The following is a 15,486-nucleotide window of genomic DNA, read 5'->3' as shown; positions in this document are numbered from 1 at the left end:
AGGAACACCGGACTAAGCCATGTTTCAGTCAGGCCAATCACATCAAGATTATGATTAGTTAATTGACTATAATTGCCTTTGAAGTAAGGGATCTAACATTAAGTAGCCCTATTTTGAGATGTGAGGTATCATGATCTCTTTCAATAATGACAGGAATGGAGGAGGTCTTTATCCTAGTGAGATTGCTAAGGCGAACACCGCCATGTTTAGTTTTGCCCAACCTAGGTCGAGGCACAGACACGGTCTCAATGGTGATAGCTGAGCTGACTACACTGACTGTGCTAGTGGCAGACTCCACTATGCTGGCAGGCTGGCTAACAGCCTGCTGCCTGGCCTGCACCCTATTTCATTGTGGAGCTAGAGGAGTTAGAGCCCTGTCTATGTTGGTAGATAAGATGAGAGCACCCCTCCAGCTAGGATGGAGTCCGTCACTCCTCAGCAGGTCAGGCTTGGTCCTGTTTGTGGGTGAGTCCCAGAAAGAGGGCCAATTATCTACAAATTCTATCTTTTGGGAGGGGCAGAAAACAGTTTTCAACCAGCGATTGAGTTGTGAGACTGCTGTAGAGCTCATCACTCCCCCTAACTGGGAGGGGGCCAGAGACAATTACTCGATGCCGACACATCTTTCTAGCTGATTTACACGCAGAAGCTATGTGGTGATCTCTGACTGTTTCATCCTAACATCGTTGGTGCCGACGTGGATAACAATATCTCTATACTCTCTACACTCGCCAGTTTTAGCTTTAGCCAGCACCATCTTCAGATTAGCCTTAACGTCAGTAGCCCTGCCCCCTGGTAAACAGTGTATGATCACTGGATGATTCGTTTTAAGTCTAATACTGCGGGTAATGGAGTCGCCAATGACTAGCGTTTTCAATTTGTCAGAGCTAATGGTGGGAAGCTTCGGCGTCTCAGACCCCGTAACGGGAGGAGTAGAGACAAGAGAAGGCTCGGCCTGTGACTCCGACTCGCTGCTTAATGGGGAAAACCGGTTGAAAGTTTCTGTCGGCTGAATGAGCGACACCGGTTGAGCATTCCTACAGCATTTCCTTCCAGAAACCGTGAGAAAGTTGTCTGGCTGCGGGGACTGTGCCAGGGGATTTATACTACTATCTGTACTTACTGGTGGCACGGACGCTGTTTCATCCTTTCCTACACTGAAATTACCCTTCCCTAACGATTGCGTCTGAAGCTGGGCTTGTAGCACAGCTATCCTCGCCGTGAGGCGATCGTTCTCCTGTATATTATGAGTACAGCGACTGCAATTAGAAGGCATCATGTTAATGTTACTACTTAGCTTCGGCTGTTGGAGGTCCTGACGAACCATGTCCAGATAAAGCGTCCGGAGTGAAAAAGTTGAGGGAAAAAACAAAAATATAAACGGTAATTAAAAAGTTAAAAACGTAAAGTTGTCAGGTAGCAAAATAGGTTGGCAACAAAATGCACAGCAACACGTAAACAAGTCTGCAAGTTGTGACCGGAAATGACGTGATGATCAAACTAGCTCCTGTAATAAGATGGTGGTCCGATAGTCCAAGATTATGAGGAAAAACATTAAGATCCACAATATTTATTCTACGAGACAAAACTAGTTTCAGAGTATGACTGTGGCAGTGAGTAGGTCCGGAAACATGTTGGACAAAACCCACTGACTTGATGATGGCTTCGAAAGCCTTTTGGTGGGGGTCTGTGGACTTTTCCATGTGAATATTGTCTGCCATGACTACAAGGTCCGATAGAAATTCAGGGAACTCAGTGAGGAACGCTGTATATACGGCCCAGAATGCCTGTAAACAGTAGCTATAAAACGTGATTGAGTAGGCTGCATAGATTTCATGACTATTAGCTCAAAAGACGGTAACGCATTCATTTTGGGGGGGGTAAATTAAAATTTGCCATCTTAAATGTTAGCAAAACCTCCGCCTTTGGGATGCGCGGGGGACATGGTCACTATTGTAAACTGTCATTCTTTAAAAGTAATTTCCTCACCACCTTAAATATGCATGCCCCTTTCAAAAAATGCAGAACTAAGAACAGATATAGCCCTTGGTTCACTCCAGACCTGACTGCCCGCGACCAGCACAAAAACATCCTGTGGCGGACTGCACAAGCATCGAATTGTCCCCGCGATATGCAACTTTTCAGGGAAGTCAGGAACCAATACACGCAGTCAGTCAGGAAAGCAAAGTCTCTAGCTTTTTTCAAACAGAAATTTGCATCTTGTAGCTCTAACTCCCACATTTTTTGGGACACTAAAGTCCATGGAGAATAAGAGCACCTCCTCCCAGCTGCCCACTGCACTGAGGCTAGGAAATACTGTCACCATATTTTCTCTAAGGCTGACCATGCTTTCCTCCTGGCTACCCCATCCCCGGCCAACAGCTCCGCACCCCCCGCAGCTACCTGCCCAAGCCTCCTCAGCTTCTCCTTCACCCAAATCCAGATAGCAGATGTTCTGAAAGAGCTGCAAAACCTGGACCTGTACAAATCAGCTGGGCTAGACAATCTGGACTCTCTCTTTCTAAAATTATCTGCTGACATTACCAGTCTGTTCAACCTCTCTTTTGTATCGTCTGAGATCCCTAAAGATTGGAAAGCTGCTTCAGTCATCCCCCTCTTCAAAGGGGGTGACACTCTAGACCCAAACTGTTATAGACTATATCCATCCTGCCCTGCCTTCCTAAGTCTTCGAACGCTAAGTTAATAAACAGATCACTGACCATTTAGAATCCCACCGTACCTTCTCCGCTGTGCAATCCGGTTTCCGAGCTGGTCACAGGTGCACCTCAGCCACGCTCAAGGTACTAAACGATATCATAACCGCCATCGATAAAAGACAGTACTGTGCAGCCATCTTCTTTGACCTGGCCAAGGCTTTCGACTCTGTCAATCACCGTATTCTTATCGGCAGACTCAACAGCCTTGGTTTCTCAAATGACTGCCTAGCCTGGTTCACCAACTACTTCTCAGAGTTCAGTGTGTCAAATTGGAGGGCATGTTGTCCGGACCTCTGGCAGTCTCTAATGGGGGTACCACAGGGTTTAATTCTCGGGCCGACTCTTTTCTCTGTACATATCAACGATGTCGCTCTTGCTGTGGGTGGTTCTCTGATCCACCTCTACGCAGACAACATTCTGTATACATTTGGCCCTTCTTTGGATACTATGTTAACAAAAACCTTCCGCAATGTCATTTACAAAATAGCCTCCAACACTCTATTCAGAAAACTGTATGCGGTCTATCACAGTCCCATCCGTTTTGTCACCAAAGCCCCATATACCACCCACCACTGCGACCTGTATGCTCTAGTCGGCTGGTCCTCTCTACATATTCATTGCAAGACCCACTGGCTCCAGGTCATCTACATACAGTATATAACAAAGTATTGAGATAAACTTTTGTTATTGACCAAATACTTATTTTCCACCATAATTTGCAAATAAATTCATTAAAAATCCTACAATGTGATTTTCTGGATTTCTTTTCTCATTTTGTCTGTCATAGTTGACGTGTACCTATGATGAAAATTACAGGCCTCTCATCTTTTTAAGTAGGAGAACTTGCACAATTGGTGGCTGACTAAATACTTTTTTGCCCCGCTGTAAGTCTATGGTAGGTAAAGCTCCACCTTATCTCATCTCACTGGTCACGATAACAACACCCACAAGTAGCACTCGCTCCAGCAGGTATATCTCACTGGTCATCCCCAAAGCCAACACCTCCTTTGGCTGCCTTTCCTTCCAGTTCTCTGCTGCCAATGACTGGAACAAATTGCAAAAATCGCTGAAACTGGATACTTATATTTCCTTCACTAACTTTAAACAGCTAACCAATCGCTGCAGCTGTAAATAGCCCATCTGTAAATAGCCCATCCAATCTACCTACCTCATCCCCATATTGTTTTTATTTACTTTTCTGCTGTGTGAGGGGATTTATACTACTATCTCTACTTATTGGTGGCACAAACGCTGTTTCATCCTTTCCTGCACTTAAATTGTCCTTGCCTAACGATTGCGTCTGAAGCTGGGCTTGCAGCACGGCTATCCTCACCATAAGGTGCTAGTTTTCCTGTTTTCCTTTTCCAGAGTACAGCGACTGCAATTAGATGGCATATGTTAATGTTACTACTTAGCTTCGGCTGGTGGAGCTCCTGTAGAACCATGTCCAGATAAAGTATCCGTGGTGAAAAGGTTGAATGAAAGAAGTTGACCGAGGGGGGAAAAATACAAATATTAAATGGTTATTAAAAATTTTAATGTAAAAAATATGAAGTTGTAAGGTAGCAAGAAAGTTGCAACAAACCGCACAGCGTCACAAATTCAACACTTCAGTTAGCTTAGGGTATACAGATTTGTTTGATCTTCATTTCAGCCAGTTTTATACAGCAGGAAAATAATCCTGCAGCAACAGGAAACGTGCATTTTTTTGTGGATTATAATTAATATACATTTTTGTAGGGATCGATACATTTCTGCATTTCAGGACAGTTTCTTGCAATAGGTTGATCAAATTAAGATTTTACATCTGTATGCTTTAACCTGCTATTGCACACACAGGCACAGGTGTGCCATACTGTACTATTGATCAAGCACCCGCTGCATTGAAACCAGTAGGCTAATTCACACTGTCTAAACTCTGAGCTGAGGATAACTAACACTGGTCTTCCCAGTGCACCTCCCGCTTTCTCCTACAGCTTGGGCTAAAAAGGGTTTGCTTTATTTAATGGTCCTATATGATCGGACCATCAAATAAAGCAAACCTTGTCGTGACTTGCGACATACTTCTAGTTTCCTGAAACGGGTCTCACATCTATCACACTGACCTCACCTTTCCCCTCTTCCCTCTTGCAGTTGCCGGGTTACTGCGACGGCAGCCTTCCTGCACTGAGCTAAAATGGGGGAAGAGAGAGCGAACAATAGATAGAAGAAAAGGGAGAGATTTGAGAAATGCTGAGTGTGGTGTCTGACCTCTGTGTCAGCTGATCTGGTCTCCCACTCCTCTTCGGTCTCTGGTGACTCCACATAAAAGGGCCCCTTCTCTATCCCTCTTTCTTCTCTCCTCTCACTTTTCTCTCCCTCCTTTTCTCTCTGCTCTTTCCCCCTTTCTGTAGTTTTTTACATTTTTTATGAAATCTATTCCTTAATTACCGCCAACATCTTCTGGTAAGCGTCCCTCACTTACATTATAATTTATTTGCCTTTCAAGTGGGCACTTAAAATGTCTCTTTAACCATTCACCCCAGAGCGGTCTGTGCTGAATGGAGAGGGCTTCATTTGGGTCTCAACAACCACCACCCTCCATCCCTCACCCCCCTTCTGACCTCTACCTCCCTCCTCCATCCCCCACACCCTCTTTATTTTTCATTCTAATTGAGCTTTTTTTTATTCTCCTTCGTCAATATGGCCCTGTAGCTTTTTGTCCCCCAAAGTGACATCCAGCAAGACCCTCCCTCTTTACCTCTGTTCCCTCCAATCAACATGACTCACACAGGCTTGCTACTTTTGCATATTCCTTCTGCCCTCTAGCCTTTAGTCCTTTGTGAGATGTTGTTACTTACTAAATCTAAACACACTAGCGTTCGAGGAGACCCCCACAGAGAGCCTTACTGTATGTGTACCTGAGATCCACTAAAGAGAGAACTAAAACCACCTGAATTGGCTTTATTTGTCCTGCTCTAGTTGCATCATCCCCCTGCTCCAGATTAGGCCCTCAAATTGATTCTGCAGGGCATTCATAAGCATGGTCGATGGGCTTAAGTGGCTATTAAAAGGACTTTAGCACCTTTTAAGGAGAACAAAAGAGTAGAAAAGAGAAGGCTTCTGTCCCTCTTCCTTTTTACAAGGAGCACCATATCCCCCTCTTCTCTCCCTTTCTTCTCGCTTTCTATAAATATGATCCCTTGTTGAGGACCTTGGAGGTTTAGGGAGACTGCAGTGACAGCAGAGAGGCTGTTTCCTACTGTAATTAGATATATGTGATCCTAATCATTTAGGCCATTCATTAGGGCTAATAGTTTGAGCAGCCTGTGCGACAGAACAATAATTAAGATGTGACGAGTGTGTGCTGTGTCATAGCTGTGATTATTGCTGTGTGACTGACTAAAAAGAGTGTGTGTGTTTACATTGTGAATGTGTGTTTTGCGTACATGTATCTGGTTAAATGTGTGCTAATCTAAACATTACTATTTTCATGTGAGTGACTGCGTGTCTCTCCATAGGCTCTGTGGTGTTTGTATTGTCTCTTCTGTTTGCTAGAGCCAGCCTTTGATTTTTGGTTATTCTATGAAGATTTGCTGTGTTGTCCAAACTTTAGAGTACACACACACACACACTTGCGTGCATACATGTGCACACACACACACACACACACACACACACACTGTCTTTAATAAGTGTATTCAGCTGGATGTGCTAAGCCCTACTGGAGAGCATTTGCATATGTTTGTGAACTTGTCACTGGTAAAGGCTTTCCAAGCCCAGGTCAACACAGCTCATTCACTTGAATGGAGGACCAAAAGAGAAACAGCTAAGGTTTTCCAACGAGGGTTAGGAAAGGAAACCAGAGCTTTCAGGAATGTCCCTTTCTAATTGTATGGGTCTTAATTCTGGGGCAAGATCATTGTCAATGGGGATTGAACACAAAATGACATCCACTTCTTCAGTGTGTTGAAACATCCATGTACAGCAGTTATAACAGTGCGTGGCATTTAATTGTTGGCCTACTGTGAGGTTATGTTTGTTTTACTTTTATAATTATTGTTGCAGCATACACTTGTGCATGTGTGTTTCTACATATAGGCCTATACATTTATATGACCCTTTGTTTGACAGGGACACTCGCTGCTTCCTGTCTGTGGCTTTACCATGGTGTCATGGTGGATGTCACAGCCATCACGTAGCTTGTACCAACCTGAGATATGTGCCGCGGCGCGCCGTGCTCTACTGCCCCGGCAATGATGAGAGGAAGCTGAGGAAACTGGCATCGCTGCGTGGCCTAGATTGTGCCGTATTGGACTGTGAGGATGGAGTGGCCCTTAGCAAGAAGGTACTATTAGACACTCACACACACACACACACTTGTACAGTGCCTTGCGAAAGTATTCGGCTCCCTTGAACTTTGCGACCTTTTGCCACATTTCAGGCTTCAAACATAAAGATATACAACTGTATTTTTTTGTGAAGAATCAACAACAAGTGGGACACAATCATGAAGTGGAACGACATTTATTGGATATTTCAAACTTTTTTAACAAATCAAAAACTGAAAAATTGGGCGTGCAAAATTATTCAGCCCCTTTACTTTCAGTGCAGCAAACTCTCTCCAGAAGTTCAGTGAGGTTCTCTGAATGATCCAATGTTGACCTAAATGACTAATGATGATAAATACAATCCACCTGTGTGTAATCAAGTCTCCGTATAAATGCACCTGCACTGTGATAGTCTCAGAGGTCCGTTAAAAGCGCAGAGAGCATCATAAAGAACAAGGAACACACCAGGCAGGTCCGAGATACTGTTGTGAAGAAGTTTACAGCCGGATTTGGATACAAAAATATTTCCCAAGCTTTAAACATCCCAAGGAGCACTGTGCAAGCGATAATATTATAATGGAAGGAGTATCAGACCACTGCAAATCTACCAAGACCTGGCCGTCCCTCTAAACTTTCAGCTCATACAAGGAGAAGACTGATCAGAGATGCAGCCAAGAGGCCCATGATCACTCTGGATGAACTGCAGAGATCTACAGCTGAGGTGGGAGACTCTGTCCATAGGACAACAATCAGTCGTATATTGCACAAATCTGGCCTTTATGGAAGAGTGGCAAGAAGAAAGCCATTTCTTAAAGATATCCATAAAAAGTGTTGTTTAAAGTTTGCCACAGGCCACCTGGGAGACACACCAAACATGTGGAAGAAGGTGCTCTGGTCAGATGAAACCAAAATTGAACTTTTTGGCAACAATGCAAAACGTTATGTTTGGCGTAAAAGCAACACAGCTGAACACACCATCCCCACTGTCAAACATGGTGGTGGCAGCATCATGGTTTGGGCCTGCTTTTCTTCATCAGGGACAGGGAAGATGGATGGAGCCAAGTACAGGACCATTCTGGAAGAAAACCTGATGGAGTCTGCAAAAGACCTGAGACTGGGATGGAGATTTGTCTTCCAACAAGACAATGATCCAAAACATAAAGCAAAATCTACAATGGAATGGTTCAAAAATAAACATATCCAGGTGTTAGAATGGCCAAGTCAAAGTCCAGACCTGAATCCAATTGAGAATCTGTGGAAAGAACTGGAAACTGCTGTTCACAAATGCTCTCCATCCAACCTCACTGAGCTCGAGCTGTTTTGCAAGGAGGAATGGGAAAAAATGTCAGTCTCTCGATGTGCAAAACTGATAGAGACATACCCCAAGCGACTTACAGCTGTGGCAAAAGGTGGCGCTACAAAATATTAACTTAAGGGGGCTGAATAATTTTGCACGCCCAATTTTTCAGTTTTTGTTTTGTTAAAAAGTTTTAAATATCCAATAAATGTCGTTCCACTTCATGATTGTGTCCCACTTGTTGTTGATTCTTCACAAAAAAATACAGTTTTATATCTTTATGTTTGAAGCCTGAAATGTGGCAAAAGGTCGCAAAGTTCAAGGGGGCCGAATACTTTCGCAAGGCACTGTACCTCGCACGACACACACACTTGCACAATCATCTCCAAGTGTGTGTGTCAGCTTCCGCCTTGGCTAAAGTCTTAATTCCAGCTCACTCTCTCGGTCAGCCAGGTGCTGCCAGGCCTTAATCAGTGGTGAATGAGAGAATGACCTAAAAGAGATGCTTAAAACAAGCTAATTTCACCCCATTACAATACCACAAAGGCCTCTGCTGGCCCCCCTATCCCCTGTCTTTAAAACAAGGTGACCACATCCCACTGAGTCCCAACTGGGCAACCAGCAGGAAGCCAGCAGATGCAGCAGGTTAAAAAGCATTCTCATCCTGCCCACACAGCTTCCCCATTGGCCCCGCCGGCCTCCCCTGCCCACCCTATGAAATCATGATTGGTTGGAGAAGAAAGAAGAGAAGGGGAAAAGGTTTTTAAGTCATGATAATAAAGATGATTGATATGGCTCAGAAGGTTTCTGTCATAAGAGAATGAACTGAAAGATGATTATTGTGACTGACAGGCTAAACAGCTGTGAGCCTGTTAAGGATGTCAATGTTTAGAAACAACAAGCTTTATGTTTTTGTGCGGAGGAGGTGGAGGAGAGGTGGCATTGTGTACACACGCGCGCACACACACAGCCAACCATGGAAAAATAGTATTGTATTCCAAGAATCCCCTTCCTACTAATCCCATTACTGTCCCCCCTTCTGTTCTGGTGACGGCCTAACGCTCCACAATAGCGCTCCCGAGTCGGAGCAGGATTCAGTCAATTGTCACGACCATATGTTAGCTTAAAAATAATTCTGCCATAATGCGGCAAACCCTGTGATATATTATTTATTTGCTAGGTTAGTACTATGTTGAAATGAGTTATTAACTCTTTAATTAAAGGCACCTTTTTCTCCCCGGCTCCCTCTCTTCCACTTCCCCCTCTCTCAGCTGCTTTGTGCATTGTGGCAATTGGAAATCCATGGGGGGTTTTGTTGTATACCTTCAGACAGGACGCTTTATTTTCCTACGGGGCTAAATTACACTTCTCGTGTGTGTGCGTGCAGGCGTCCATTTTACACTGCCAATTAATGCTGCAGAACTGATAATGACATTCTGCCATTGAATGCATTTATGATTTAGATATTTTTCCCTCTAATATTGTTTTAAAGAATCTATTAAATCTGTGAAAACGCTAAGTGGTGAGTGAAGAAAGACCGCAGAAGATATATTGTCACAATCATCACCTTTGAGAATCCAAGCTTGCTGCTAACCTATTATTGTGTAACATCGTTACACCAGAGAGCTAAGCTATCTGGCCTTCCTGTTTGTCTCTCTGTCGACGTTGTTAGCTACAGTCACTACGCTCGCAGCTAACCCTCGCTGCGATTACCTTCACCATGACAACGGCACAGCGGGCCTGTCGCCGTGCCAACCGATGCCAGGCCCCCACGCTGCCCCTGTTGTTGCCCGACTGACAGACGGAGTGAAAGAGAGCTGCCCAGAGCCTGCTAACTGCTACCCTGAGAGGAGAGGAACGGAGAGGAGGGGGAGAGGAGCAAAAGGCTAGAGAGAAGGAGAGGAGGAGGAGGAGGGAATAGTGTGGGGAAGACAAGGCTGACCGCACTAACACTATTACGCATATCATCATATCTGTAAGATCAGTGGGAAGGAGGAGAAGAGGGGGATGAGGTGGAGGAGGGCAAGCTGAAACCCTGTAGTGGAGCTGACGGCTACACCTGTCTCTTTCATCCCCCCCTTCGTACCTTCTCTTCGTACCCTATAGGCTAGCGTTCCTCCTGACATCTCGCTCTCCCCTGTTGGCCTCCTATCTCCTTCACTTCTCCATCCCTCCCTCCTGACTCCCCTCTGTTGAGATTTTCTGTGTAATCCCTGGAAGTTTGGAACTAATGAACTAACTGCTGAGCCTCTGAAATGGAGCCTGGTCCAAAACTATACTGTACTTCACACTCCATTTCCTTCACCAGATGGTAGGGTGGCTGCGCCGGAAGGGAGCAACCTCACACACACACACACACACACACACAATATTTTATATATATATATATACACACACACACGCAGGCACATGCTCTGACACGAGCACGGATGCACAGACAGACACACGCATAGACACACACACACGCATAGACACACACACACACACACACACACACACACACACACACACACACACACACAGGGCTTTGGCCGGCAGGGAGCACCTCCCTCACTGGAATGTGAAAGTGGAGGGATGTTGTTTTCCTTGCCCATTTTGATGGGTTAGAAAAATACTAACTCTGAGATGGTGCGTGTGTCTGTCTTTCTGTGTCATCTGATCCACTCTCCTGCAGGTGGTGGTAGTGACTGCCACATAACACAAATATGGTGACCAGCGCTCTTGCTCTGAAATGCTCATACATTTTCTCTCTCTCACTCTCTCACTCTCACTCACTCACTCACTCACTCACTCACTCACTCACTCACTCACTCACACACACACACACACACACACACAGTTCCTTTTTGATTTGTAAAGAAAAGTGTTTGAACAAAAAGTTTTTTATAGTCAATGCATCTTGTCATCCAAATGTTACTCTTAACAATGCTTATTATTGTCCACCATAAGTATTTAGTAATGTCATCCATGTGAATATGGAAAACACATAGTGAAAGACAGATTTGGGATTTATACAGTGCATTCGGAAAGTATTCAGACCTGTTCCCTTTTTACACAACTTGTTACGTTAGACTTATTCTAAAATGGATTGTATAAAAACATTTCCTCATCAATCTACACACAATACCCCATAATGACAAAGCGGAAACAGGTTTTTAGACATTTTTGCAAATGTATTAAAAAATAGAGCTTATAGAACAATGAAACTTAGGCCCTTTTATAAGCATCTGAGATGTTAGGATTCAAAACCTTTGAGTTTTTGACCAATAGTATTTCTGTAAAGTTAACCTCCAATCAGATATCAGACCTACATGATGCTTCTCAGAGGTGTGACACAGGATGGAGGTTGGCAAGACTAACACAGAGAATGCTGAATTCAAATAAAATAAAATTTTATGGGCCACATGCACTTGTTTAGCAGATGTTATTGCGGGTGTTGCGAAATGTTTGTGTTTCTAGCTCCTAAAACAACACAGGGTAAATCCTGTGTTGAGATCCTGAACATTGTCTTTTTTTTTTCTCAGGCCAGGCATTTTATGTCCTGTTGTGACGACCCGCAATGCCATTTAAAATGAGCTCAGGTGAAGGACAGCCTGCCTTTGTGCGTATATGTACAGTGCCTTCGGAAAGTATTCAGACCCCTTGACTTTTTCCACATTTTGTTACGTTACAGCCTTATTCTAAAATGGATAAAAAAGAATAATCCTCAGCAATCTACACACAACATCCCATAATGACAAGGTGAAAACAGGTTTTTAGAAATGTTTGCAAATGTATAAAAAAAAAAAAACTAAGTATTCAGACCCTTTGCTATGAGACTCGGAATTGGAGTCCATCTGTGGTAAATTCAGTTGATTGGACAGGATTTGGAAAGGCACACACCTATCTATATAAGGTTCCACAGTTGACAGTGCATGGCAGAGCAAAAACCAAGCCATGAGGTCAAATTAATTGTCCATAGAGCCCCGGGACAGGATTGTGTCGAGGCACAGATCTGGGGAACGGTACCAAAAACGTTTTGCAGCATTGAAGATCCCCAAGAACACATTGGCCTCCATCATTCTTAAATGGAAGAAGTTTGGAACCACCAAGACCCTTCCTAAAGCTGGCCGCCCGGCCAAACTGAGCAATCGGGGGAGAAGGGCCTTGGTCAGGGAAGTTACCAAGAACCTGATGGTCACTCTGACAGAGCTCCAGACTCTCAGAACATGAGAAACCAAATTCTTGTGTCTGATGAAACCAAGATTCAACTTTTTGGCCTGAATGCCAAGCGCCACATCTGGAGGAAAACTGGCATGGTGGTGGCAGCTTCATGCTGTGGGGATGTTTTTCAGTGGCAGGGACTGGGAGACTAGTCCAGGTCGAGGAAAAGATGAACGGAGCAAATTACAGAGAGATCCTTGATGAAAACCTGCTCCAGAGCACTCAGGACCTCAGACTGGGGCGAAGGTTCACCTTCCAACAGGACAACGACCCTAAGCACACAGCTAACACTACGCAGGAGTGGCTCTGCAGAGAAGAGTGGAAAAACACCCCAAATACAGGTGTGCCAAGCTTGCAGTGTCATACCCAAGAAGATGTGACTCTGTAATCGCTGCCAAAGGTGCTTCAACAAAGTATTAAGTAAAAGGTCTGAATGCTTATGTTAATCTATTTAAAAAACATTTCTAAAAAACTGTTTTTGCTTTGTCATTATGGGGTATTGTGTGTAGATTGATGAGAGGAAAATACAATTGAATTTTAGAAAAAGGCTGTAAGATAACAAAATGTGGAAAAAGTTAATGGGTCTGAATACTTTCCAAATGCACTGTACATACCGTATACCAAATCCAATAATTCTCATTGGATCCCAGATTTTTTTTGTTCTGTAGTATTTCACTAAAAGTATTCTAAAATTAGGCATAGGACACATTTTACTTTTGACAAAACAACTCCAATTTACTACATCGTACGGAAATCAATTGACATTTTTACTCCACTCTCCATTACCACCAGCAAGCGTCATTGTTAGTCATTCAATTAGTCCCACCCTGGGTTAATGTTATAGTGTAGGGAAACGCGTGGTGTAATTCCCTGTCCTTTAATCTATATTATTGAATCTGCTACATAGAAAAACAGCTACTGTCTTTTATGCAATGTTTGGTGTCAGCTGATTATTGTAAATTTTATTTATGTTCCAGTTCTGCTGGTGGCAGCGAGTGGGAATTGAGAAGTGTTGCCTTCAGTGTACCGTATATAGTTTGCTTAATTCATTCTGAAGTGCCTTACGTAGTTGTTACATTGCTATGGATTGCACGTGGATATTAGGTCATATATTTTTTTCTTCTCAGAATTCATTTACAAGTGTAATTTGTTGTCCGCACATCAAAGTTTTCATTTTAACATAAATGATGCAGCCAATTGTCATCCAATAAGGACTTCATTTGAATGCACATATTGTTAGTCAAGAGAGGAAGTTTGAGACATTTATCCTAAAAGTAAAAATAGTAAAATTAATATTTATTTGACAGATGGGACACTTGGGGATCAATCCTCTGTGTGTGTGTGTGTGTGTGTCTGTCTGTGTCTCTGTGTGTGCGTGCCCTTGTCTGCGGCTGTGTGTTTGTGCATGCACTGATATCTGTGTGTATGTGTGCCCCTGATCTCTTCAGTGAGCCTAGTAGAGTTGCGAGAAACTCCCTGCCAAGAATCACAAAATAATCTGAGCCACTCACCCAGAAAATAGATCCTGCCCCAACGAGATCATACACACACCCTGTCTTTGCCAAACCAATCTGCCTGTCACAGACCTGTGTGTGCTTTCTTGCATGTCATGTATGCTTGTGTGTGTGTTAGTCCTATCAGTGTGTGGGTTAAGCGGCAGGCGTCCTGCCACAGTCATGTGTGGTCCATGGGTGGGTGGGGGCTAAGAATTAGTGGAAGGTGCAGACAATTTAATGATTGTCTATGGCTTGGATTGTTCTTCTGGAATGGTAGTAGATGGGGGTTTCCTCATAGTGTGTGGGGTAATTCTTCAGCACACTGTGTGTGATACAATACTGAGTACTCCTAGCATCCCTTTCTGGCCCTCACCTCTTGGGACAGAGTCACACACACGTCGTGCACACACACATGCTCCAGATGCTGTGGGTTGAGGCTAGGGGTTCAGAGAAAGAGAGAGGGATCATAAAACGCTGAGGAAGAGAGAACAGAGAGAACACAGAGGTCCTCTCTCCCTCTCTCATTATCCTGTTACACTCCCTTTGTTTTCCCTGGCTGACCCACGGCCCTGCACTACATGTGCTTTTGAACAGAGCGAGAGAGAGAGGGATGGAAGGAAGAAAAAAGGAGTAAAAGGGAGGGATGTATTCTCACTCCCCCACACCGCCATGTGTGCTAGGGAATGAAGGGAGGGAGGGAGTTGGAAAAAGAGAGGAAGGATGGATCGATTCTCCCTTCCCTTTTTCCCTTCTACATCACCATGCATGCACCATGTATGTTATGGGATGCAGGGAGAGAGCAGGAGGGATGGCCGGAGAAGGGAAAAGATGAGTGTAACTGAGGGATGAATGGATGGGATTCTCCCTTCCCTCCTCCCCTTCTATACCTCTCCAGCTACAGTACCAGTCAAACGTTTGGACACACCTACTCATTCAAGGGTTTTTCTTTGTTTTACTCTTTCCTACATTGTAGAATAATAGTGAAGACATCAAACCTATGAAATAACACATATGGAATCATGTAGTAACCAAAAAAGTGTTAAACAAATCAAAATTCATTTTATATTTGATATTCTTCAAAGTAGCCACCCTTTGCCTTGATGACAGCTTTGCACACTCTTGGCATCCTCTCAACCAGCTTGATGAGGTAGTCACCTGGAATGCATTCCAATTAGCAGGTGTACCTTGTTAAAAGTTCATTTGTGGAATTTATTTCCTTAATGCATTTGAGGCAGTCAGTTGTGTTGTGACAAGGTAGGGGTGGTATACAGAAGATAGCCCTATTTGGTAAAAGAGCAAGTCCATATTATGGCAAGAACAGCTCAAATATGCAAAGAGAAACGACAGTCCCATCATTACTTTAAGACATGGTCAGTCAATCTGAAAATCCTAATCGCAAAAACCATCAAGTGCTATGATGAAACTGACTCTCATGAGGACTGCCACAGGAATGGAAGACCCAG

The 15,486-nt window shown here is 43.9% G+C and overlaps 1 protein-coding gene across 1 annotated transcript in view; it reads left to right on the top strand.

Moving 5' to 3' along the window:
• The window catches only part of clybl (citrate lyase beta like), a 197,818-nt gene that overhangs the window by 92,775 nt on the left and 89,557 nt on the right, over positions 1-15,486 (top strand). Inside the window, exon 2 of the mRNA XM_021596826.2 lies at positions 6,831-7,044. Within this exon, the coding sequence (XP_021452501.2) occupies positions 6,831-7,044 (214 nt within the window). The remainder of the gene's footprint in view (positions 1-6,830; positions 7,045-15,486) is intronic.

The sequence above is a fragment of the Oncorhynchus mykiss genome, chromosome 3 (assembly GCF_013265735.2).
Source record: "Oncorhynchus mykiss isolate Arlee chromosome 3, USDA_OmykA_1.1, whole genome shotgun sequence".
Lineage (NCBI taxonomy): Eukaryota > Metazoa > Chordata > Actinopteri > Salmoniformes > Salmonidae > Oncorhynchus > Oncorhynchus mykiss.
This window is presented reverse-complemented; position numbering and strand designations above follow the sequence as displayed.